Source organism: Urocitellus parryii, chromosome 12 (assembly GCF_045843805.1).
Source record: "Urocitellus parryii isolate mUroPar1 chromosome 12, mUroPar1.hap1, whole genome shotgun sequence".
Taxonomy (NCBI): domain Eukaryota; kingdom Metazoa; phylum Chordata; class Mammalia; order Rodentia; family Sciuridae; genus Urocitellus; species Urocitellus parryii.
The window spans coordinates 103269329-103294637 of NC_135542.1; the positions used below are offsets into that span (position 1 = coordinate 103269329).

Sequence of the window (25309 nt, forward strand, 5' to 3'; positions counted from 1 at the left end):
TCTCACAATATAATATTCAATAATAAGGTAAGGATGGGCTGGGATTGTGGCTCAGTGGTAGAGTGCTTGCCTAGCATGTGCGAAGCCCTGGGTTCAATCCTCAGCACCACATAAAAATAAACAAAATAAAGATATTGTGTACAACTAAAAAATTAAAAAAAAACCCAATAAGGTCAGGAAAAGTGTCTACCCGCCCTAATGTGGTCTGGCTACTGTTAAAAGTTGAGCATGTGTCTTTTCAGGCCCATACAAATACAGGTATGTGGCTGGGCATAGTAGCACATGTCTGTAGTACCAGCTACTCACAGGCTAAGGCAGGAAGATCTCAAGTTCAAGGCTAGCCTGTGCAACTTAGCAAAGTCCTGTCTTAAATAAAATTTAAAAAGGGCTGGGGATTTATCTCAGATACAAAGTGTCCCTGGATCCAGTTCCCAGCACTACAAACAAAGTGTGTACGTAGAATTTTGACCAAATATATATATATATAATAAAATACACATATATATGTATTAAATATATGTTAAATGTATATATATATATATGTATGTGTGTGTATGTATTTATTTACTTATTTTCCTTTTGTGTTAGTAAATCCAGGGGCATGCTACCACTGAACAATATCCCTAGCTCTTTGTTTTTATTGTTTATTTATTTATTTTGGGGGAAGGAGTTATTGGGTATTTAATGAAGGGGTACTTTACCATGGTGCCACATCCCCAGCCCTTTTTTAGTTTGAGACAGGGTCTCTCTCTTGCTAAATTGCTTATGGCCTCGCTAAGTTGCTAAGGCTGGTCTTGAACTTGTGATCCTCCTGCAGAAGCCTCCCAAACCAAGCCACCAGGATTACAGGACTGCAACACCATACTCTGCATCTTTTTGTTTTTCTTTTGAGACAGATTCTTACTAAGTTGCCTGGGCTGGCCTCTATCTTGCAAATCTCCTGCCTTGGTCTCCTGAGTCACAAGGATTACAAGGGATGCACCATCATGCCCAGCTTATATAGTTTCTCTTTTAAAAAAATAAAAACTTGATGGACACTTTGTCAATATATATAATTCTATTTGATTTTTTTTAAATAGTCATAGAGTAAAAGTTCATTACATTGGGTCCAGCAATTTATGGCCTACAGGCCTAATATGGTCTACCTCCTAAATAAAATTTTACAGAAACATAGCTATGATGCTTATTAATTTATATATTGTTTCTGTTTTAATACTACAACAGGAAAATTGAGACGCTGCATCAGAGATTCTGTAGCTCACACCTGACCCTTACAGAGAAAGTGTGTTGACCCCTGCAACATATAATTTTATCATACTTTATATAACCAGTTCCATGAGTTAAGTTGTTTCCATTGGTTCAGCATTATAAACAACCCCAAAATTAACACCTTTAACATTATACTAGCTGATGATCATCATGGGTAACAATGAGTGTGAACATTACTGACTATGAACCCAATGTGTTTATACAAAAAGATTTTCTTTAGAAAAGGCCTTTCAAGTTAACAGATAGTGTGGCTCAAGGGGGAACTGAGGAAATATGAGCAACTGTCAAAGTCATTAGGGCAAAGGGCTTTACAGAAAGATCATATTTTCATAATAAAAGAACCAGAACACTTACCAAAGGGTATCCAAGCATACTGCAGGGATGTTTCAGGGATACAGGACAATAAAAAATGGATACTAGCCATCAGCAACCTACTATGAATGATCAGGAACATAAAGGAGCCCAAAAGAGAAGAAAAGGAAATTAGTAATTACCAAGCACATGCCAGATTTACAAGTTTGATTTTCTATAAGGAGGTATGGCATTCCAAATGCTCAATAATTGTTATGGCACACATATTAACCAAATCAAAAAAGATGCAGCCAGGTACAATGATGCATGCCTGCATTCCCAGCAGCTCAGGAGACTGAGGCAGGAGGATTATGAGTTCAAAACCAGCCTCAGAAACTCAGTGAGGCCCTAAGCAACTCAGTGAAACCCTGTCTCTAAAATAAAATACAAAAATAGGGCTGGGGATGTGGCTCAGTGACTAAGTGCCCCTAAGGTTCAATCCCCTGTACCAAAAAACAAAACAAAAAACAAATAAACCTTCAATATTAGTTATCACTAAATAGTGTGAGCTGCTAAATACCACACTGCCCATATTTAATATTCAGTTCAATCCCCACAGTAATATGCAACTTGACAGCCACAAGAAATAACTTTGAGGAACAATATTAACCCATAGAGCATTCCTTCCTCAAGTAAGTCTCAGCATTTGCCCCCTCAACTTTAACCACCAATGGTATCTGAAAAATAATGATCAGAATTCATGTACAGTTTCAAACCATACTGGGAAATATGAAAATGTATATGAATAGCTGAAGTTATATATTGCTATATATTTTAGTCAGCTTTTCCACCGCTGTGGCTCAAACACCTAAGAACAACAATTTTAGAGGAGGAAAAGTATATTTGGGGCTCATGGTTTGAAAGGTCTCAGTCCATAAATGGCTAACTCCATTGCTCTGGGCCTGAGGGTACCTGAACAGCATGGCAGAGGTAGACGGTGGTCTCTATCTTGGAAATCTCCTGCCTTGGTCTCCTGAGTCATAAGGATTACAAGGCATGCACCATCATGCCCAGTTTATATAGTTTCTCCTTTAAAAAAATAAAAACTTGATGGACATTTTTTTTTTTTAAAGAGAGAGTGAGAGAGAGGGAGGGAGGGAGGGGAAGGAGAGGGAGGGAGGGAGGGAGGGAGGGAGGGAGGGGGAGGGGGAGGGAGAGAGAGAGAGAGAGAGAGAGAGAGAGAGAGAATTTTTAATATTTATTTTTTAGTTTTCGGTGGACACAACATTTTTGTTTGTATGTGGTGTTGAGGATCGAACCCGGGCCGCATGCACGCCAGGCGAGCGTGCTACCGCTTGAGCCACATCCCCAGCCCTTGATGGACATTTTTGTCAGTACATATAATTCTATTTGACACGGCAAGTGTTTATAGAAACATTATTCACAATTGCCACAAGGTAAAATAACATAAATATCCATCATCTGATGGGTAGATGAACAAAGTACACGTTCTCAAATAAAATATTATGCACCCACATAAAGGAATGAGAAGTACCAGTACATGCTACAAAACAAATTAAACTTAGAAACATTAAGTGAGACAATAGATACAAAAAGTCACATGTTGTATGATTTCAGAATAGGCAATCCATAGAGACTGAAAATAGATTAGTTGGTGGCCAGAGGCTAGGAAAGGGGAAACTGGAAAATGACTGCCAAAGAATACAGGATGATGGAAATGTTCTAGAATTAGATTATGGGGATGGTTGTATAACTTTACAAATATACTAAAAACCTTTAGTAGAAGGACTTTTAAGTTATGTGAATAAAATTATTTTAAAAGTTATGCACTGTTATACCAGTAACTTACATCCATTTATGACTTGTCTTAATTTTTTAATTCCAAAGATATTCTTGTACAAGAGAGAATGTCTGCTTCATTTCCTTAATTTTGGAATAATGTAAGAAACACTTATAGAGACTTGACTTTGGGTCGGATACTATTCTGGGTATAGACATGTAAAGTGCTTTACATGAGCATGAACTCTATTGGGTAGGAGAAGCTGCTATTTATACGTCTGGACCAGTAGTCCCTGGTGTTTGCCATCTGAGTTCTGAAGAGCTGGTCTCAGCATTAGGATGGTGAGCAGTAGTAGTGGGGGAGGAGAGTGGAGAGAGGACAGGGCACTGGGTTTAAAAGAATCAATCCAAAGAACATTCAGAACTTTTTATAAACAATCACCCAGAACCAGCAAGAAGAGAACAAAGTGAAGTTAAAAAAGCAGAAACCAGTCGTGAACTAGGATTAGTAAAGAAATCAGGGTGGACTCTCAAAAAGAGATGACAGTGTTTAGTGTTCCATGAAGATGGTGCTATAGTGACTGATCCCAAGGAAACCAGGCAGATTTAATTGAGGTCCACATCAAGAGTGCTTGGGCATGCACATGAAACCAGACTGGGGCTGAGATATGTGAGGCGAGAAATAGATCTGGATGGAGTACATAATGATGACAGCTTTGATTTCCAAGCCTGGCAGTTTCCTGGGTTCTGATGGAGAACAGTACGTAGGAGGAACAAAGGCAGGATGTAGTGGTCTGGAATAGTACTCAAGAGTTAGAGATCCAGTGCATAGGGCAAACAATGAAGACAGCAAAACGTAGCAGGACCCAGGTGTGGATCATGGACAAAAAATCATCATTTTTTAAAAATTAGTTACTATTAGCAAACATTCTACCATTTAATTATACCCCAGGCCACAGGCAAAGGTTTCTGAGAAAACATGTAAGCACATTGGTGGTACCAGCACTGTTGGCCCCTGGGGCCAGAATATAAAGCAGCGGTAAGCAGAAAAGCAACACAGGACTCAGGGATCAGTCCAGGGCTAACAATGTAGAGTCTGCTCCCTAAGTGCTTGCTGGAACTCAGGTGAATCTCTGAATTGTATAATACATGCTTAAGAGACAGCAGGACAATATGGGAGAAAGCTTAAGGTGAGCCTAGCAGGCTTTTTCAAAAGTGTCACACTGTAGAAGCTGAGCAGAAACCAAATATTAGTAGGTAGGACAAGGACTAGAGCTGTCCAGCTGGAATTATTGTATTAAGAACAGAGAGGGGAGACACCCTGGAGAAACTCCACAGATCTACTAAGGCAGGTCTAAGTGTGACTTTGAGGCTGGGGTGGTAGTTCAACAGTAGATTACCTGACCAGCCTACATAAGGACCTGGGTTCAATTCCCAGCACTGCAAAAACAAACAAGCAAACAAAAACACCAGGTGAGGTTACTGATAGAAGAACCACCACCCAAGTTGAGACTGCTTACCTGGTTCCCTGCCTCTAGAACTGGCTCAAGAGTTAGGGTCACAGGAAGTTGCAATGGGCCCCAGGTGTTGCTGTGGGCAGAAGCAGATCTAAGGATAACTCTAATAAAGACTTTATCTTCCCAGATTTCCCACTCTTAAGTGAAGTTGATTTTTTACTATTACTTACCAACCACAACAGTTGATTTAGGTCAAAGTACAATTATCTGTTAATTAGTCATGTGCATATTAGAAAGAAAATGATAGGTTGTCTTTTTCTGTTGTTAAAAAAAAATCAAAGATGCTTTTTGAGCCCTCCAGCAGTGAGGCATTTTCATATAAGCGGCTCTTCATTCTTTCCTTTTTTTGGTGTTAGGGATTGAACTCAGGGCCGCATGCATGCTATGCAAGGACTTTACCACTCAGCTACACCTTCAGATGTTTGTTAGTTTTATTTGTACTTTCAAGCCCCTGAGATTTTGAGGTGATTATTACAGCAGTATAATTTATCTTAACCTGACATATAAAAGAAAAGAGCTGAAGATCAGGATAGGGTTTATAGAAAAGCTCAGAATGATGAAGACACTCAAACAGTAGAGACTACAGAAAAGGAAATTCCAGTGAGGGGTTGGGGGTACAGAGTTGCAGAGCTGTACAAGCCTAGCCCTGTGGCCTGTTGTAGCTGGTGTACAGGACACAGAGAAGAGAGGGAATGTTAAGAGACAAAACAGATGAAGACAGGTGCCAGATTGTGACAAATTTTAAAAACCTCATATGAAGGTAACAGGAAATGAGGAGCCAACAAAGTTTCTGTAGAGGGATTTATACATTTTTTAAAATTTATTTTTGGTACTAGGAATTGAACCCAGAGGAGTTTTACCACTGAGTCACATCCCTAGTCCTTTTTATATTTTGAGACAGGATCTCATTAAGTTGCTGAGGCTGGTAGTGAACTTGTGATCCTCCTGCCTCAGCCTCCTGAGCCACTGGGAATACAGGCATACACTACTACCACAATTGGCTATTTTTTATATTTAAAAAAAAAACAATTGAAGCCAGGCACAGTAGTACACACCTGAAATCCCAGTGGCTGGGGAGACTGAAGCAGGAGGATGGCAAGTTCAAAGTCAGCCTCAGCAACGTAGTGAGGCCCTAAGCAACTTAACAAGACTCTATCTCAAAATAAAATATAAAAAGGATTGGGGATATGGCTCAGTGCTAAGTGCCCCTGGGTTCAATCCCTAGTATTTAAAAAATAAACAAAAAACAAAACAACACAACATAAAAAAAACAATAAAACAGAAACCAAAAAAACGAGTGCAGAATAGAGGAACAACAGAATGAGAGAAAGATCAGAAGCTTAGGTATCAGTTAAGAGGCAAGAACAAGTTGAGAATATAGTGATAAAGGCTAAAATCAAAGATTGATAAACTTTTTCTGTAGAGTATGAAAGATTCTATAATTCCTTCATTTTTTTTTTTTTTTTCCTTTTAGTACTGGGGATTGAACCTAGGGGCACTCTGCCACTGAGCTATATCCCAAGAGCTCCCCTGCCAACTTTTTTTTTTTTTTAAATTTTGAGAGACAGGGTCTTGCTAAATTGCTCAGGCTGGCCTGGAACTTGTAACCCTCCTGCTCCAGCCTTCTGAGTAGTTGGAATTACAGGCATGCACCACCACATCCGGCAAGACACACCTAATGACTTCACCTTCTGGATTCTATATAGTTCACACTTATACTTCTGGAATGAGTCATTACCACCTTCTTAACCATTATATTATAGGGCTCTTTTCCAGGCTATATTTTAACTCTTCACTGGTTTGGGGGAGACTTTGACTGACACACTTAGAATAGACACTTGGTGCAGGCAGATTTGTTTGTGCATCTATTCCTTGTGTATTCTATCCCTTCACTTTCAAATGACTCTCATTTTCTGACCTTCCTTAGAGCAACAAGTCCACTAAGTCCTATTTTTCCCAGGATCTTACTATGTGGATGTATGAGGTTTTTTACTGGCATATGATTTTTAGTCACTGTTGAAGCAGGAAATGCCTTCATGAAGAATTCATCAGTTTCCAGAGTCAAAACATGTGACAGGGCAAACTGTGGATCAGGACTGCTGGGCTCCAATTTTGGACACATGAATTTCACAAATAAGCAAAGTCTACTATGAGAGCTAAGTGCAGGATTGTGCTAGAAGTAAGCAAATCATGAGAATCAAGCACAAGAGCAGCCCAGTTGGGGAAGAGAATGGTTTATTGGCAGTAATGGAGTAGTGTAAAAGGAATCAGGAACACTTAGTGGGGTGGTTCTCCAACTATTCCATTATCAGGATCCCCACCTGGATGTTCTTTCAAATACAGGTGGTTGGTCCCATCCTCAGCCATTGGGATCCAGTTGATTTAGGAGTGTTCAAGAACTTTGAATATCTAACATGTGACCACCCCCACTCTCCCTGAGGATGACTGCACTGGAAGTAGCCCTAACTCACACCTTCCCCATGAAATGGTTCAGAGGCAGGTGTCTACAGTTTTCTTTTTCTTTTTTTTGCAGTGCAGGGATTGAACCCAAGGCTTCCCTCATGCTATTACTGAGCTACACTGTAGCCCTTTTCCTCTGAAGACAGGGTCTTGCCAAATTGTCAAGGCTAGCCTGGTGAACCTGCCATTCTCCTGCCTCAGCCTCCTGAGTAGCTGGCATACAAGTGTAATGTATTTGTAATGTATCAGTCTTTACTTATTTGCTTTGTTAAGAAATAAAAAATAGCCCCATACTACATGTTCATAATTTAGAAAAGGACAAATACATGTTTCAAATCCTTTTTTCATTAAAAACATATCATAAGCTGGTTGTGGTGGCATGCTTATAATCCTGGTGACCCAGGTAACAGAGGGAAGAGGATCACAAGTTAGGGGCCAGTCTGGCCAGTTTAGCACAAGTTAAGGGCCAGTCTGGCCAATTTAGCCAGACACTGTCTCAAAGTCAAAAGTAAAAAAGAGTTGGGGATGTAGCTCAGTAGTAGAACACCCCCCCAAAAAAATTAAATTAAAAAAAAAACCAAATAAATAAAATAAAATCACAAATTAAATGGGCAAAAGTCCAAGGCTCTTGAAACCACGAAATCCTATTTTGGAATGCTTATAACAACTCATATTCTCTGTGATAACCTCATTTATCATTGACTATTGTTAAAAATATTTTTCTACCAATTTGAGAGGCAAATATCCCCTTTTAATTCATATTGATTTGATTCCTAGTGATAAAAGTGTTCTTTCACACACTAATTTCAGTTCATTTTTTGGAAGTCCTCTTTAGCCATTCTGTCTATAGGCTTTTCTGGACTTTGTGTATACTATAACATGGCTTCTAACCCTATTCCTCCATTGACAGATAATTTCTGGGGCCATACTACACACATCATGCGATGTCTCCGTTGTGACAACACTGCTCCTTTGACCAACATAGCCTCTTCCGTCACCTTTGTTCTTTTGCACAGACTTCTCTGGGAACCCCTCCAGTATCATTACTGCTCAGGGCTTGTCCCATGGCCTAATGGCCTCTATCTCACACCCATTTCCCTCTTACCCTCTGTCTCCTCACGTGGTATTAACTGCCACCTGGAGGCTGATGATCTTGATCTTCAAATTGAAATAAAATTCTCCCCTGAATTTTACTGGATGAAACAGGCTTCTTAAACTCTGTATCTAAAATCGAAACCTAGAACTGAGCTAATAATAGCTCAGGGGTAAGATGCATGTTCAAGGGCCTGGGTTCAATCTCCAACACCTAAATAAATTAATTAATAAATAAAAACTGAACCCTTCATCTCTCCCAACCTCAACCTCTTCTCCTCTTATACACTTGAGCTCAGTTAATAGAACATCATGCACTGGGTTTCCAGCCCCACCCTGGGAGTAACCCTAGATTCCCTATTTCCCTCATCCCCATATTTACGTAGTTACCAAATCCTGATAATTTCATTTTCAGGGTATTTCATGGCTCTTGTTCAGGTTGTTCTCATCTCTCCTGTACATTCCCTCTCCATCCCCCTACTTCCTTTAAATGTTCATTTGTTCACTAAATATTTACTGAGTTCCTGTGAAGGAGACAGAAAAGAATTCTGCCTTAAGGAGTCTACACTGCAGTAGAGTGATCTAGAGAATACATAAAGTAAGCAAATGCAAAGGACCTGTGGCAGGAAACAAAGGAGACCCTACTGCAGCCAGGGCAAACCACCTAACACTGATTATGTGGTGGGTGGCAGAAGGTGAATTGAAGAAGTGAGCCGGGGTAGATCCTATAGGGAATTCAAACCTTAGTATGAATTTGAGTTATAACCTGGAAGAGCATTGAGGAGAGCCATCAAAGGGCTTAAAGCAGAAGAATGATAATGTTTCTCTGAACAATAGCTGTATGAAGAAAACATATCAATGTTTACCTCTGGATGACTGAGTGGTAGGGTTATATGTGATTTTTATTTTTTCTTCATGCTTTTTAATATTTCCCAAGATTTCTGCAGTAAACATGTATTACTCTTTTTCTTTCTTTCTCTCTCTCTCTCTCTTTCTTTCTTTCTTTTTATAGTGCTGAGTATTGAACCAAGGGCCTCACCCATGCTAGCTAGGAGATCTACCACTGAGTTACGTACTCAACCCAATGTATTAACTTTTTTGCTTTTGCAGGACTAAAAATTAAACCTAGAGCCTTGCACATGCCATGCACGTACTCTTACCACTGAACTACATCTCAGCCTTTTTTATTTTATGTGGGGCAGGTTCTCACTTAGTTGCCCATGCTGACTTCGAACTTGTGATCCTTCTGCTTCAGCCTCCCAAGTAACTGGGATTATAGGTATGTGACACCACACCTGACCCAATGCATAACTTTTATGCTTTTAAAAATATAGTTAAAAAGAAAATCTGGTTGAAATTAATATGAAGGGCCACAGAAAGGAGTACAATTGATGGTGAGGCACTAAGATCACTAATTATGAGGAGATGTGGCAGTGGCCTGTAATGGTTTGGTGGTTGTGGGAATAGAGAAAGAGGTAGAGCTGCCAGATATCTAATGTGTAAAACTTATAGGATTTGGTGACTTATTAGCTAAAGGATGCAAGAGTGTAGGATGACCACTGGGTTTTGTAGGAAATCAAAGTATTTCTCCCCAAAATACTGAGGATTTTTGAGCTGAAGGAAGTTCAAAAACATCAAGTATCTGACTCTTTCTCTGCTTGATGTTAGGACAGATTCAGAGAAGAGTCTTTCTGCTTTCTTCCTACTTTCCCACCAAAGCCAGACATGTAAACCCTACTTCACTAGAGACTGATGCAGATCAGCCTAGAGATGGGATCAACAGACTATAGAATGCTGGGTGCAGATCTTCCCTCCTTCCCAGAATTCTCCTGCTTCGGAAATCTCTTGCTTCTTTGTTTTCTCATGGTGAAATTTATTGCTTTTCATTAAAATACTATTCATTTATTTACGGGAATGGGGACTGAACCCATGAGCACTTAACCACTAAGTCACATCCCCAGTCCTTTTTATTTTTTGAGACAGTATCTCATTAAGTTGCTTAGGGCCTTGCCAATTTACTGAGACTGGCTTTGAACTTGCAATCCTCTTGCTTTAGCCTCCCGAGATGCTGGGATTATAGTTATGCACCAACATGCCTGGCTGAACCTGTCCTGGCTAAAAATTTAGACCGCTTAATAAAATTTTATTTTTCTCCTTTTCAGATTCATCTTGAATGATTAACTAGGTTGATGGAGACTCCATTTAACCCAATAGGGCACAGAGGCATCTCATAAGAGATGAGCTTGGCATCACAGAAAAGAGAGTGGCCAACAGCACCAAAGTCTCAGCCATAAGATCCACCCAGATATAATGCTGAGGAAGAGAAGTGGCAATTCTTTCAAGAAGCTCTTCTAAAAAGACAAACATCAGGGCAACAACCAGAGGAAATATAGGATTGAAGAAGTATTTTTTGGTTAAAGGAAATAAATCAGTAGAAGCCAAGTAGTTCAAAATACACTTACTTAAAGGGGTGGGTGAGAGCAAGAGCCCAAAGGTGGGATAAATTGGGATCATAAGCACAAATGAACAAAACAAGAAAAAGGACATCTCCTTTTTTCTGGGATGGAAGTAAGGATTGGGAAAGTAGAATAGATTCCTTCTGAGGCTCATAGCAGAAAGGGGAAAAAGTTTTTGCTTTGGGATTTTCTTCCCTCTATGAATTAGAAGGCCCGGTAATCTTCTGGGGATATGGGAAAGCAGTTGGAGACAAGCAGTCAAGATTTATAATAATCTAAGAATAGGAGAAGGGACCAGGTGTGGTGACACACACCTGTAATTCTAGACATTGGGGAGGTTGAGGCAGGATGATCTCAAGTTTGAGGCTAGCCTGGTAACTTAGAGAGACCCAGTCTCATAGTAAGGTGGGGGGGAGGGATAAGAGAGCCTGTATGAATGTCAAACAAAACCAGTTCAATGGTCCAGAGGTCCTGGGGTCCTACTATTGTTAAATCCTCTAGATTTCTAACAGCTCAATCTGTGTGTGTGTGTGCCTGCGTGTGTGTGTGTGTGTGTGTGTGTGTATCTCCCCCCACTCCTTTTGCAGTGCTAGGTTAGGTTATAAACCTAGGGCCTCATGTGTGCTATTCAAGCACTCTGCCATGCAGCTACACCACCAGCCTGCAATTTTTTTTTAAGTACTTTATAAATTTGTGTGTCATCCTTGATCAGAGATGCTAATCCACTCTGAATTTTTCCAAGTTTTAGAGAATGTGTTGCTCAGGGAGCACTGGGAAAAAATGGAAGGTAGCTGGTTTTTTTTTTTTTTTTTTGGTGGTATGGTACTGGGGATTGAACCCATGACCTTGTGCATGCAACACAAAAGCACTCTACCAATTGAGCTATAGGCCCAGCCCTTGCAAGGTAATGTTTAAAAACACTCAGAAGAATTCAGGATGAAAACTGTAAAGCAAATTCAAGGCCTCAATGTCTTAAGACCTTATGGTGACTGAAATTGGTAGAGAACACAGAGCTGATTAGGTAACCAGATGGCATAGGCCTTTCTGAACCTTTCCAGGCCTCAGGGAGGTGGCAGAAATTGTGGTTAACGTCAGGGCATCTAGATGGAGTTCACTGAGGTCAAATCCTGGGCAAGCCAATTTAACTTCTCAGTACTTTATTTGAGGAATCAGTAAAATGAAGATACTAGTATAGCATTTATCTCAAGGCCTGCTATATGTACCAGAGCATTACTTAAATGTCAGAATCATTATCATTTCTCATTTGAACAAGAGGAATTTTAAGAGTCTCTGAGGCAGAGATTCTCAAACATTTTGGGCTCAGAATCCCTTTCCAGTTTTAAAAATGACCTCCTTTTATATATAAGTTGTTAATAGACCTTTATTTATATGTGGTGCTGAGAATCAAACCCAGTGCCGCACACATGCCAGGCAAGTGTGCTATCACTGAGCCACAGCCCCAGCCCTAAAAATGACCTCTTTAAAAAAAATTTTTTTGAAGTACTGGAAGATTCAACCCAGGGCATGTTAGGTAATTGCTCTACCACTAAGCTGTACCCCTAGCCATTTTAAATTTTTTGAGACAGGGTCTCAGGGCATGCTGGCTTGAAGTTGTGATCTTCCTGCCTCAGCCTCCCAAGTAGTTGAGATTACAGGCATGCATCACTAAGTCCAATTTACTAATATATTTTTAAAGAAAAATAACTACATTTTTTAAAAAAAATAGAAGTGTTATTGTTTTTCCATTTTGCATATCTCTCTTGACTTTAATTAAACACAGGTGGGTCTTATCTGCTTCTGCATTCAATTGAGACATGTTCTTTGCTTGAAGTATGAAAATCCTAACACCTCACTAACCCTCTGAAACCACACTTGAGAACTCTTACTTTAAGGTTTCTCCCAGTTCTAAATCATTCAGTCATTTACTCACTTGTCAACACTTCTGGATCCTAGAGACTGGTGAATTCTGTGGTTGCTGAAGGATCCTAATTGGAAAGAGAAAAACAAAAATGAACAAGCACAAATGAGGAAGTGTCAGGGTTACCTGTGAGCCTAAGAAGGCAGAGAAGGATTACTGAAGTAAAGGAAATTTGATCTTGAATTAGGGCGTGAATTTCCTGTGTTGCCTATAAGCAGAAGAGCAGTTGCAACAACCCAGAGACAGGAATCAATGTACAGGCAAAGGGTGCACTAGCACAAGAAGTCAGCAGCTAGAAAAGCATGTTGGGCCGTATATAGGAAGTTATATTGCATCCTATACCAGGAGCCTGGGGTGACAAGAGCTTGCTTTCTTTTTTTTTTTTTTTTGCATTAGTGGGGATTGAGTTTAGGGTTTAGGGCCTCATGCATGCTAGGCAAGAGCTTTCCCACTGAGTCACATCTGTGGCCCTTGTTTTTCTTTTTTAAAATCAGTTTGAGGCATAATTTACATAGAAGTAAAAAGTCATCTTTTTGGGTGTACAAGTTTTGACAAACATTATCCAGTTATGTAAACAATACCACCACAAGATATAAAATACTTTCTCATCATCACAAAAAAAGTTCTTTCTACCCTACAGTCCTGCAGGCAATCATTGATCTGACTTCTATCCTTATAGCTTTTTACTTTGAAATAATTATACACTCACAGAAAGTTAGAGAATTCCCCCAATAGTAACATCTTACAAACTATAGAAAAACAAAAAACTGACAGTGATGCACTACTATCAGCTATACTACAGTGTTTACATGCATTTGCTCGTTTTAAAGAATACAACTGGGGAGGAGGGCAGGCAAGTGACAGGAGGTAGAGAATGAGACATGAGAATCTCAAGTTCAAAGCCAGAGTCAGAAATTTAGCAAGACCTTAAGCAACTTAGGGAGACCTGTTGCAAATTAAAAAGTAAAAGGGCTGGAGCTATGGCTTAGTATTAAAGCATCCCTGGGTTCAATCCTTGGTACCAACAAAACAAACAGTTTGGCCAGGCAAGGACACATATTAGTCACAACTGTCAACAGAGGAAGAATTCAAGAAAGAGCAGGGAGAGATAAGGAATAATGGAAAACACTTCTAGAGTGGAACGAAAATCAGTGGGTGGATGATTTGGTATAAGGGCTTAAATTAATTCTTTAAAAATTTTTTAAAATTTATATAAGACAGCAGAATGCTTTACAATTCTTATTACATACATAGAGAACAATTTTTCATATCTCTGGTTGTATACATAATATATTCACACCAATTCTTGTCTTCATACATGAACTTTGGATAGTAATGATCATCACATTCCAACATGGTTAATTAAAAATTTTTTTTTTAGAAACAAAAATTTCCATATGGCAGGACAAGTAGAAGATTGCTTTAAATTGAAGAATCTGACCTTTCAATTAATAAAGGGCATAGAACCCCACATAATCATATTTTTGCTTGCTTTATTCAAACAGGAAAAAAGACTTTTTGGTCACATTCTTCCTTTTCTTACTTTTGCCTAAATGAAACAATAGTGTTTTTTTTTTTTTTTTAAATAATGTACAATCATATAGTTCTGCATTACCTCTAAGTTAGGTTTAATTTTTGGAAACTATCATTTGGTGCCAAATAGTGGTAAATAAAAAGAAAACAATGAAATAACTGTCAAAGATGTGATAGTCCCCGGTAGTTTAGACAAAGTTGTATTTGTTTGCTCCTCTAAACAGGATTAGCTAAACCTTCAACATGGCTAAAGAAAACCTCTATACTTATTTATTTTGTGGTACTGGGGACTGAACTCATGGATACTCTATCATTAAGCCACATTCCCAGCTCCCCCTCCTTTTTATTTTGGTCCCGGAAATTGAACTCAGGGGCACAAGATCACTGAGCCACATCCCCAATCCTATTTTGTATTTTATGTTGAGACAAGGTCTCACTGAGATGCTCTTAGTGCCTAGCTTTTGCTGAGGCTGGTTTTGAACTCCTGATCCTCCTGCCTCAGACTCCCAAGCCCCTGGGATTACAGGCCTGTGCCACTGTGTTTCGCCCTTTTTATTTTTTCCAGGCAGGGTCTTGCTAAATTGCCTAGGCTGGCCTCAAACTTGTCAACCTCCTGTTTCAGCCTCACTGGGATCCCAGGTGTGCGCCACCAAGTCTGATTCTATACTTACTTTTATTCCTTTTTTAAGTTAAGTTTTTTTGTAGGCTTTCCTACCTACAAAAATAGCATTGTATCTGGAAAACTGATAATGGCTAAACCTTTACATAATTTATGTAAAGACATATTTATTCATCAAGACAGCTATCCTCACTTTAACAGCCCAAGACATTGAGGCTCCTAAGAGAAAGGTACCCAGGATCACATATGCAAATACTGTAAAATGCTTAAAAAGGTACTAGCACAGGGTAAGCATTCAGTAAATGTTAGCTAGGCTTCTTTAAATAAAGCCTTGCTCTTTCTACCCCACCAAATCCCATTTATGGCCAAGTTGGATCACTTTCTCCAAAAGCTGTGCTACAATGAGTTTGAGCAAAGCTCCATACATGCAGTGGAAATACTTCTGGTGATAAAGTTCTTATTTAAAACCTAGTTTGTTTATCACTAGTCACTACCAAATACAGTTCCCTGAGTAGATAGGAGTAACCTGATGTCTATTTCCTTGACTTTAAGATGAACTTTATAGTATCTTCGAAATAAGAAAGTTTCTTAAAATCAGGTTCAATAAAATACTGTTTTTACTGTCTCTCGTGCTGGATGTTTTATATAAATCTTAGCATAAAATATTCTGAACGTCTACCTCTTATTATACCGATTTTTAAAAGCAGGTAAGTCAAGACAAATGTTAAGTCATTTGATCCAGGTTACACAGCTGGTGAATGATGGACAAGATCAACTCCAAAGCAAGCAGTATCCTTAGACCTAATTTCAGTTGACTTAGCCCATTCTATTTTGTGTCCATCATAACCTCCCAATCAAATTAAAAAAAGCTAACTTTCAAACGGAGAAACAAGAAATAATCACCAAAACAAACACAAACGGAACCTCTGCAAGATTAAGTAATTTAGACCAGAATCGCACAGCCGATGGGCCTCAACTTCAAGGCGAAATCTACTTTCACGAAGCTCTGCTACCACTGACAAATGATAATGCGCAGTTATCAATATTTGTTGAATTAATAATGTCTGCAAACAAAATTGACAATAAGGAAGAGGGTAAAAGTAGAAAAGGCACATAAAAACCGCAAAGTTGTTCATGGGCAAAAAAAAAAAAAAAAAAAGACAAAAATCCCCAAGTTTTCGAGGCAATACGTTCATGGTGAGCCGAGGCGCTGGTACAAGCACACCTGGACAGTCTCTAGCGCGGCCGCTTCCCTTCTTCGCCCCCTCGCTCACGCCCTTCTGACCGCTAATCTCCTGGCCTCCTAACACCCAACAACTACAGGCCAGCAGCCTCCCTACTCGGCTGCTGGCTTAAAAAGAAACTCAAGCACCTGCCCCCAGGCGGTCAGCGGTCGGCGGCAGCCACGCGCCAGGGGACGCAATCTCCTTAGGGGTCGCAACTGGACCCTCGAGATACCGCGGACCACCTACAGCAAGGACTCAGGCAGGCCTCAGGCGTGGGTTGGGGACGTGCGGAGGCCCCACGGGCCGCGCTGGCGAGCGGCGGGAGTCCGCCGCTAGGCATTTCCTCTTCCTCTACGCGCGGCGCGGCGCGGCACGGCGGAGGCTAGGCCAAGGCCGAGTTCGGACGCCCGACCGTGGCCTGCAGGCGAGCACGGGGCAGCGCCGCGCCCCGAGCCGGCGAGCCGTCGCCGCCGTGCCGCCTCCAGCCGCCCGCGGGCGGCTGGGCCGGCGCGGGCAGCGAGAGGCGGGGCCGGCGTGCGGGTGGCGGAAGGAGGCGGAGGAGGAGGAAGAGGAGGAGGAGGAGGCGGCGGCCGGGAGCCGGGGGAGAGGGGCGGGGGGCGGGCCGGGGGAGGGGAGGAGCGGGATTTGCGGAGCGCGGCGCTGCTGCCGGGAGCCCGCGGGCCGGAGAGTGACCGAGTCACGGCGGGCGCCGGCGGAGCCGCGGCGTCGGACCCGCCTCCTGGAGGAGCTCAGCCCCGGCCAGGCCCGGCCCCAATCCCGCCCCGCGCCGCCTCCCCGCCGCCGCCGCCGCCGCCGCCGCCGCCGCCGCCGCCGCGGGAGCGCTCCCCTGCCCACCCCGCCCCCGCGGCCGAGCCCGGGAGTCGAGTGGGAGTCGGCCGGCCGGCGCGGGCAGCGCCGGGACCCCGCAGGGGACACTGCAGCCGGAGCCCGGGAGGGGCCGCGCCGCCACCGTCTGAACTAGGATGTCCCGACATGAAGGTGAGAAGAGCTCCCGCCCCCACCCCCACCGCCCGGGCCTCGGCCTACCCCGCCCGGGCCGGGCTCCGCGGAGGACGGCCGGAGAGCGGCGGAGACTTTGGCGGACCCAGAACCAGGCTCGAGGGGCAGAGCCCGGCTGCGAGCGAGCGAGGGCGGAGAGCCGCGGCGCCGCTGCCGCCACGGTTGCGGCCGCGGCCCTGAGCTGGGCCTGGTGCCGGAGGCGGGGCGGCTGGGGCGGCCGGAGGGTTTGCACTGTCATGGGGCGGGGGAGGGGGAGGGAAGGCAGCGGGGCCCGTTACCGGCGGGAGCCCAGCCCTCGGAACTGGTACTGGACGCCGAGGCCCGGCGGGTCCCGGAGCCGCGGGCTCCATCGCGGCCTAGCTCCCGCCTCCCCGGAAGGGCCCGGTGCGGTCGCAGAGCTGGGCCACGGGCGGCGGCAGGGGCCAGGGGAGCTGGCCTGAGACCGGCGGGGGCGTCCGGTCGCCGAGAGACGACCGTGAGTGCCCCCGTCTGCGGGCGGCCGCGGGGTGGGCGGGAAGGCTCTGTGACCCGGCACGGAAGCCTTCGCCTCCTGGAGCCCGCCCGGCCTCGCGGCTAGGCCTCGGCGCGTCCCTGGGCTTGGGTAACCAAGTTCCCTGGGCGGATCTGGCCCGGCCGCGGCGAGCAAACTCCCTGCTTGGTCACCCTGCCGAAGCTGGACTCCCAGGGCCCTCACCGGTGTGCGCTGCCTGACTAGTCAGGCTTAGGTGGATGACCATCGTGTGGTCTGTTAATGGTCAGAGGCGTTTGGACTTTGTTTTACGATTTGAAAACACGCGTGGGGTACAGTTTCGAATAAGCAAGACTATTCCAGCTCTGTCCCAAGGTACAAAGAGACAAATGTTTAGGGCCGATGTATTTGGCATGGAACTGGTGAAAAATAAGTTAACTTCAGTTTACTGCCATATGGTTTAGTAAAGGGGGAGGGAGGCAGAGTTTTCTTTGTTTCACTACTATAGGTTTTTAAATAAAAAGTATTAACAGACTTGGCGAAAAGTTTGTCCAGCCAAGGTTAACGCAAGATTGTAGGAGTGACTTGAAAGTATTGTATACTTTAAGATTTTAAAATCCTGAATAGGTGATGTAGGAGTGGAGAAAGTTTAGTGAGTCAGATTAGTGTGTGCTTCCCATCGAAAGGAGTGCATTCTTAGGGAAATACAGATTTCAGAACTCAAGGTTGAAAAACTCAGATTGATTAACATTACAGTATTTAGATCAAGTTTCAGAATTTGCATTACTAATTGCAGCATTAAGCTTGATTCAAAGGACATTTTGTGTTCAAGGATTCTGTATTTTCAGAGTTTTTACAAAACTGTTTTCTTCATGGAGCATTTATTGAGTACTGTATTCAAGTTTTGGACATTTTGAAATAATAGGATATTAGTTTAGTCTCATTTAAAGGGACTTTGAAATATTTGGAAGTTAGACCTATTTTCCAAATTTATCTTCTTAATGGAATTATATTCCATATCTCTGTAATTAAAAAAGTTGTAATTCAGGTTATAGTCAAGTTGGAGTTTGGGATGTTAAAGTTTATCTTAGAATGTAGTTGTATGTGTGTTAAAATGAAAGTGAGCAGTGGCTGCCAGCTCTCACTTACAGGAACTGGGAAAATTAATATTGCAGAATTATGGCTGTGGAAGAAGTGTGTTTGAGACTCATGCTCCTTGTCTTAAGGAATCATCCAGATAGTTCTAGAGTATTCTAACTGAACAGTGGCCTTGGAAGAAAATTCCCTTACTCTCAGTATTCTAGAGTAATTAAAATCCCCTAGTTGGAACATTCTTCAGTATAACATACATTCTGTAATTTAAGCCTATTTTCCCCTATTTGGTTCTGTGGAAAGGTGTGGCTATAAAACTTAGGTTATTATTACTGAACCTTAGCACAATAATAGCATACCTTTCCTGGTAACATATCAATGCCAGGTGTCTGAAAAAGAAACATTCCTAAATACATCTGTTGAATACTTAGAGTACAATATTTAACAACTGATTATCTTGGAAGGTTTATGGCCTGAGGCAGGAGTGGTGGTCTCATAAATCACATTTAATTAAAAAAATATATGTGTGTGTGTGTGTGTGTGTGTGTGTGTGTGTGTGTGTATGTTTTGTATTATATTAGTTCAGGCTGTCGTTATTTTTATCAGTAGGAATTTGATCTATCAGCAATACAACTCTGCAAGTGTTGACACCAGTGCCTTCTCCTTTCTCTTTGGGTCAATTAATTCCGTTTCTCTTAGCATTTCTTTAGTTGTCTGATTTTTGAGCCCTTTTAATCATCTGTCCACCTCTAAGTTCTCCATCCCAAGTGTGACCCAGAACTGGATGTGGTAGTCTGGTAAAAGGTCTGTGCTGCCTGTAATGGACTTGAATACTCCTTATTTTCAGGGCCTCTTAGTACAAGTAACTTGTTACTTTGTCTTTCTGCCCACTCTATTGAATTGTACTGTATTGTATGATTATATTAATGTTGTAACTTTGAACAACACAGCCCCAAGATGGACACCTGTCAAGCTTAGAGGCTCAACCTTGTGAAGCAGTGGACTGCCTTTGAGAAAAGAGATGCAACTAGGAGCAGAAATACTCCAGCCCAGGAGTCAGCATACTTTTTCTGTTAAGGGGCAGATAGTAAACATTGTAGGATCAGTGAGCTGTGAGGTATCAGTTTTATAATTGTCATTTGAAAGCAGCCATCCACATTGAGTTATGAAATAAGCATGGCTGTATTCCAGTTAAAACCTTACATATGGACACTGGCATTTGAATTTCATATTTTCATATGTCATGTAATATGATTCTTCCTTTAACCCTCCCCCAATTTAAAAATGTAAAAATAATTATAGTGGGGAATAAAAAAACTGCTGGTGGCCAGGCTGGTCCCTGTGCCTGAATTTGCATCCCTCTGCTCTAGAGCTTCAGAGAGTTGATGGAACTCGAACAGTTGGTATTCCAGAAAGGGCCCACTCTACTTACTTGGTAGTTTCTTCATTTCCTTTGGGTAATGCAGTGAGTTCATTGACTGAGCCAATTCTGTATTCCAGTTTCCAGCAATATCATGCAGACTAGGCTAGAAGTAATTTTTCCATAGGGGTGAGAACAGACTCTACTTTCTCAGATCCTGTCTGAATTTTACATCAAGTTTCCTGCTTGCCTATTACAACTTTTTCAAGGGAGAATTTCAAGGCCTGTTTTAAATTCATTTTTTAAATATTCTTGCCATGTTAGCAAACATTTTACAGACATCAGCACCCAATCACTTCATGTTCAGTATACCAACAAAATCTAGTTTTGTGTTTTACATAGTGAAACCAGTCATTTTCTGTATTTTTTTTTTTTTTTAAATGTCTCTGGCTGAGGATGTTTCTTAGTAGTATACTGTGTGCTTAGCATGCACAAGGTCCTGGGTTCAATCCCTAGGATCAAGGAATAGAGCCAGGTTTCATGCCATAGGGCCTATAGTCTGAGCTTCTCAGGAGGTTGAGGAAGGAGACTCAATCAATCTGGAGTTAGCAGTCAGTCTGGGCAATATAGCAATACACTGTCTCAAAAATAAACAAGCAAAGTCTTACTACCATACTTAAAAATACATTTAAAACATAGGTATGTTGTTCAGAATTTAAAATTCACTTAACATAAGCTTTTTAAAAACGAATACGCACGTATCAGATTACTCAGTGTTTATTAGCTAAAAAGAAGTTATGAATGCCTTTTCATGAGTTGGGGCATAATTGATTACCTGGAGTTAATGCATATATGGCTTTATATCATTTAGCCTTTTTTCAATTGCTACTATGTATAAGGTACCAAGGAATGTGGGACAGAAAGAATGAGACACAGCTCCTCACTTTGAGTCAGATGGGAGGATGCATCTGTAGACAGCTTCTGTAGCACAGTGTGAGACATGCCATAGGGAAGGGATAAACAAATTGATGGCAAAATAATTACCAGCTATCTTCTTACTAATTTTGCCCAGTTTTAGAGAGGGAATCTACTTTGAATCTAACACTTTTCCCTTGAATGCCTTCTTAAGTTTTTCTGTGCTACTCTTGATTATGGGTAAAATTGTTCAAATAGAGTCCTTATGTTTACCTGATTTATAATTTCCCTTAGCTTTTGAAGATTTTCACATAATGATAGCAGATAAATGGATGGATAATATATTGTTTTTTTCAGAAGTATCTAATAATATTTATTTTCTAAGTAGAAAGTACAAGTTCTGTAGGCCTCTGATCTAGTTAGTCCCAACTTAATTGCTGTTTTATGGATCAAAACCAGGGCCTCACATATTCTAGATACTTATTCTGCCATTGAGCAACAACATCCCTAATCCTCAGCTTTTTCTTTTTGTTTTTTTAAATAAGAATTCTATATTAAACAGTATTGTCATGTGCAACATGATGTTTTGAAGTATGTATATATTCTAGAATGATAGTCCTAACTTTTTTTTTTTAAGAGAGAGAGAGAGAGAGAGAGAGAATTTTTTTAATATTTATTCTTTTTTTAGTTTTCTGTGGACACAACATCTTTGTATGTGGTGCTGAGGATCGAACCCGGGCTGCATGCATGCCAGGCGAGCGTGCTACCGCTTGAGCCACATCCCCAGCCCCTAGTCCTAACTTTTTGAAAGTCATACTTATGTTTACTCTTCTAAAGAATTGCTGTTTGGCACTAAAAACACAGACAATCCCAAAGTAAATTGTTATAACTTTGTTTTCAGAATTTGGGGACTACAAAGCCATGCTTGATAATTAGCAAATAATTTTAATGTGATAATTTTTGCCTTCCTGTGTCAGAGTGAACTCACTCCTGCTGAAAAGATCTTTACCATTAGGTTTTCTTAAAATTTATTTTACTTTGACTACAATCTGTTAAAAGATTATGATGTTCTTATTTAGAATGTAATTTTAGGGAAAACACATCTTATTATAATTTGGGGGGGGGTCTTTGATTTCATATAAAATTCAGTTGAAAGTCTGTGTTCCTGAACTGGGCTTGGTGGCACATACTTGTAATCCCAGTGATTCAGGAGGCTGAGGTAAAAATATTGCAACTTCCAGGACAGTGTTAGCTGTCTGAAAAGAAAATGACTGGGGATATAGTTCAATGGTAAAGCACCCCTGGGTTCAATTCCCAGTACCAAAAAACAACAAAACAAACAAACCCACCAAAAAATAAACACCCCCCCTCCAATTAATCCACATTTGACCCTTTTGTTTTAAGTTAAAAATATAGTAAAATACAATTTTTTTGCTTTAACTTGCAAATTTAATTTAGAAGAAATTTCTTGAATTTTAAGATATATTAGCAAAAATTTTGTTTAAAGATGGTAAATTTCTTCACAGTAGAAACTTCTCACATAAAATTATAAAATACTTTTTTTTTATATTTGGCTTGCAGTCTTTTAAAGATTTAATTTTCAGAATGTCAGCTTTATAAAACCTACCATACATATTTACCCAGGATGGTTTTTGCTTTTTTTTTTTAAGTGGATGTTCCAAAAGTTAGTTATTGTGAAAGTTGTTGCTGAATTATTGTACAGGTAATTTTTTATTATGTTATAAATACTGCTGCATGGCTACTTTTATGAATTCAAAGAAAACATTGCCTATGTTTCATAAAAGTAGAATACTGTTTATGGTGAAATTCTTCAGCTGGACGCAAAGGTGCATGCCCTGTGATCCCAGCAACTCTGAAGCAGGAAGAGCTTAGCAATATAAGGCCAGTATCAACAACTTTTGTGAGACACTGCTCAGAAATAAAAGTAGAAAGCACTGGGGATACATCAGTGGTAAAAAGCACCCCTGGGTTCAATCCCTAAGTCGTCCCCCCCCCCAACCAAAAAAAAAAAAAGCTGTACTTGGTATACCCCTCCTAAGGATTCTTTGCTAAAACTCCCCTCCATCCCTATGGGGATTGAATCCAGGACCTCACAAATGCTAGCTAGGTAAGTGCTCTGCCACCTGACTACATCCCCAGTCCTTTTCATTTCTTAAATTTTATTTCCAGAGTCTTGCTAAATGGCTTAGGCTAGCCTGGAAATTTTGATCCTCCTCTTTCAGCCTCTGTAGTAGCTGGAATTACAGATGTGTACCACCACACCCAGCATCTTTTCTCAATTTTTTTTTTCTTCCCACATATTTTTGTTGGTGCATGATAGTTGTATGTTATGTTGGCATTTGTTATATATTTGTACTCTAATGTATAGCCTTTTTAAGGAAATGAGATTATGGCACAAAAGTAAAATTAATACAGAATTAATTTTATTAATTTTATTACTGTTTTTCTTGGGGGGGGGGGACAGTATTGGTGATAGAACTCTGGAATATTTTACCACTAAGCTACATCGCCAGCACTTTATAGTTTTTCAAGTTGCTTAGGGCCTTGCCAAGTTACTAAGCCTGACCTCAAATTTGTAATTCTCCTGCATCAGCTTCCCGAGTCACTGGGATGAGTCACTTGGGATTACAGGTGTGCTCCACTGTCCTGCCTCAGAACACAGCATTTAAAATTTTCATTAAATTATTTTTTTGCCATTCTGGTAATCTAAATCCGGGGACTCATGCATGCTGGGCAAGTGCCCTACCACTGAGCCACATCCTCAGACCATAACATTTTTAAAATGTAATTTTTATGTATTAATCATGTCCTGATTCATGGTGGAGATGTAGAATAAGGAAGATGGTTTCCTAGGGGAACATATTACTAGGGTACAAGGGAAGGAAATGAGTATTCAGGAAAAGACGGAGGGTGTTATTGAAATAATAAGAATGAGAGGTCATCCAGGTATTGAGAAAGGAAAGACAAGGCAAGGTGGGTTAGAAACTTGGAAATGATGTGTAGCTACAGGGTATTAGAAACAAAACCAACTCTTTTGCTGGTTGGGAATGTCCTGAGAGCTGGGTGACTTAGTGTCCCATGAAAAGAACATGAGATGAATTGCTTTGTTAGGTATCTTCCATAGAGCCATTCCAACTACTTCCCTCATACCCCTCCTAAGTGCTTTAGTTGTTATCTTCCTAAATTGTAGCAAAGCCATATTGCAGACCCATCAGTTCATGTACATGATCAGTTGGCCTCATTTCTTCCATAGTCACAGCACCAGCTAGCAGTCCAGGAGACTTTGTAATGGCCATAGTGGGTATCAGGGAGAAGGTATGGATGGATCCCTGTGGATCCATCACTGCTGCTAGGGGTGGGGGGATGGGGGATTAAAAAAAATCACAGGAGTGGGTCAGTTGTGTCACCTTCAACTAGGAGAGGACAGAACAGTAGGTGACATTATGGCTAATTAAGTTTGTACATTATCTTCTGGCAAATTGTGTGGCAGTTTCCCTCTTTTCTTTTGGCACTCAGTGCCAATGCCTGTGCAGTGAACTTTATCTTCAGTAAGAGATTTTCATTCAGAATCACTTTAAGTGCTAGATTGGTGATGAGTTGATTCTTAGAACAATTGTATGTGTATTTGACTATAATTTACTTTTTGGTTATGACTTTTGTTTCTTTTGTTCTTCCTTTGGGATTGTCCCTGGACTCTTCATTCCAGCAGAGTTAAGGGTTCCTCCAGTATCACTCTTGTTTTACTCTTCAGGCCTTTTTATACTGAAATTGTTTACTTGTCAGCCTCCCCCACAATCTGCCAGAAAGGCAGAATTAGTGTTAGACTTTGTTACCTTTGTGCTTTACCACCTACCACAGTGTCTGGCCTGGGGGAGGCCCTGTGAACATTTTTGGGTAATTGTTAGATATAGTTAATACTTGTCTAAAAGTACTGCAAGACTGGAAAACGCTCTTCTTTGCTTTTATCTGGGAAAGTGGGTTAACAGGGAAGGGACTTATAAGAAAGGGGACTTGGAACTTTTATAAAAGTTAAGAGGGATGAAAACTACATTAGGCAAAATTAACTAAGGGGAGCTGACTCTTGGGAATATCCTGGAATGAGATTTGGGGTATTGCTTTGTTCTACTACTGGCTTTGGTTTCAGGTTAGTTAATTGGTTATGGGTTCTGTATGTTAATTGCTCAGTGCACCTGTGCTTTTTGGTTCATTAAGTCATTTGTTCAGTGAGTATTTATGGACTTCTTACTCCAG

General features: G+C 41.2%; 2 protein-coding genes across 4 annotated transcripts in view; one reads left to right on the top strand and one right to left on the bottom strand.

The window, feature by feature from the left end:
- Trabd2a (TraB domain containing 2A) overlaps positions 1-17653 on the bottom strand; it is a 133584-nt gene extending 115931 nt beyond the window's left edge. The window contains 4 exon segments of the mRNA XM_077791746.1: positions 1624-1703; positions 4881-4950; positions 12816-12870; positions 17480-17653. The gene's annotated coding sequence lies outside the window, so the exon portion shown is untranslated.
- Kcmf1 (potassium channel modulatory factor 1) overlaps positions 17010-25309 on the top strand; it is a 76860-nt gene continuing 68560 nt past the window's right edge. The window contains exon 1 of one of the 3 annotated variants that reach the window (XM_026413803.2): positions 17010-17180. In XM_026413803.2, the coding sequence (XP_026269588.1) occupies positions 17165-17180 (16 nt within the window). In that variant the 5' untranslated portion in view covers positions 17010-17164. Of the gene's footprint in view, positions 17181-17602; positions 17677-17709; positions 18046-25309 lie in introns of those variants that run through there. The other 2 variants (XM_026413804.2, XM_026413802.2) reach the window with 2 other exon arrangements.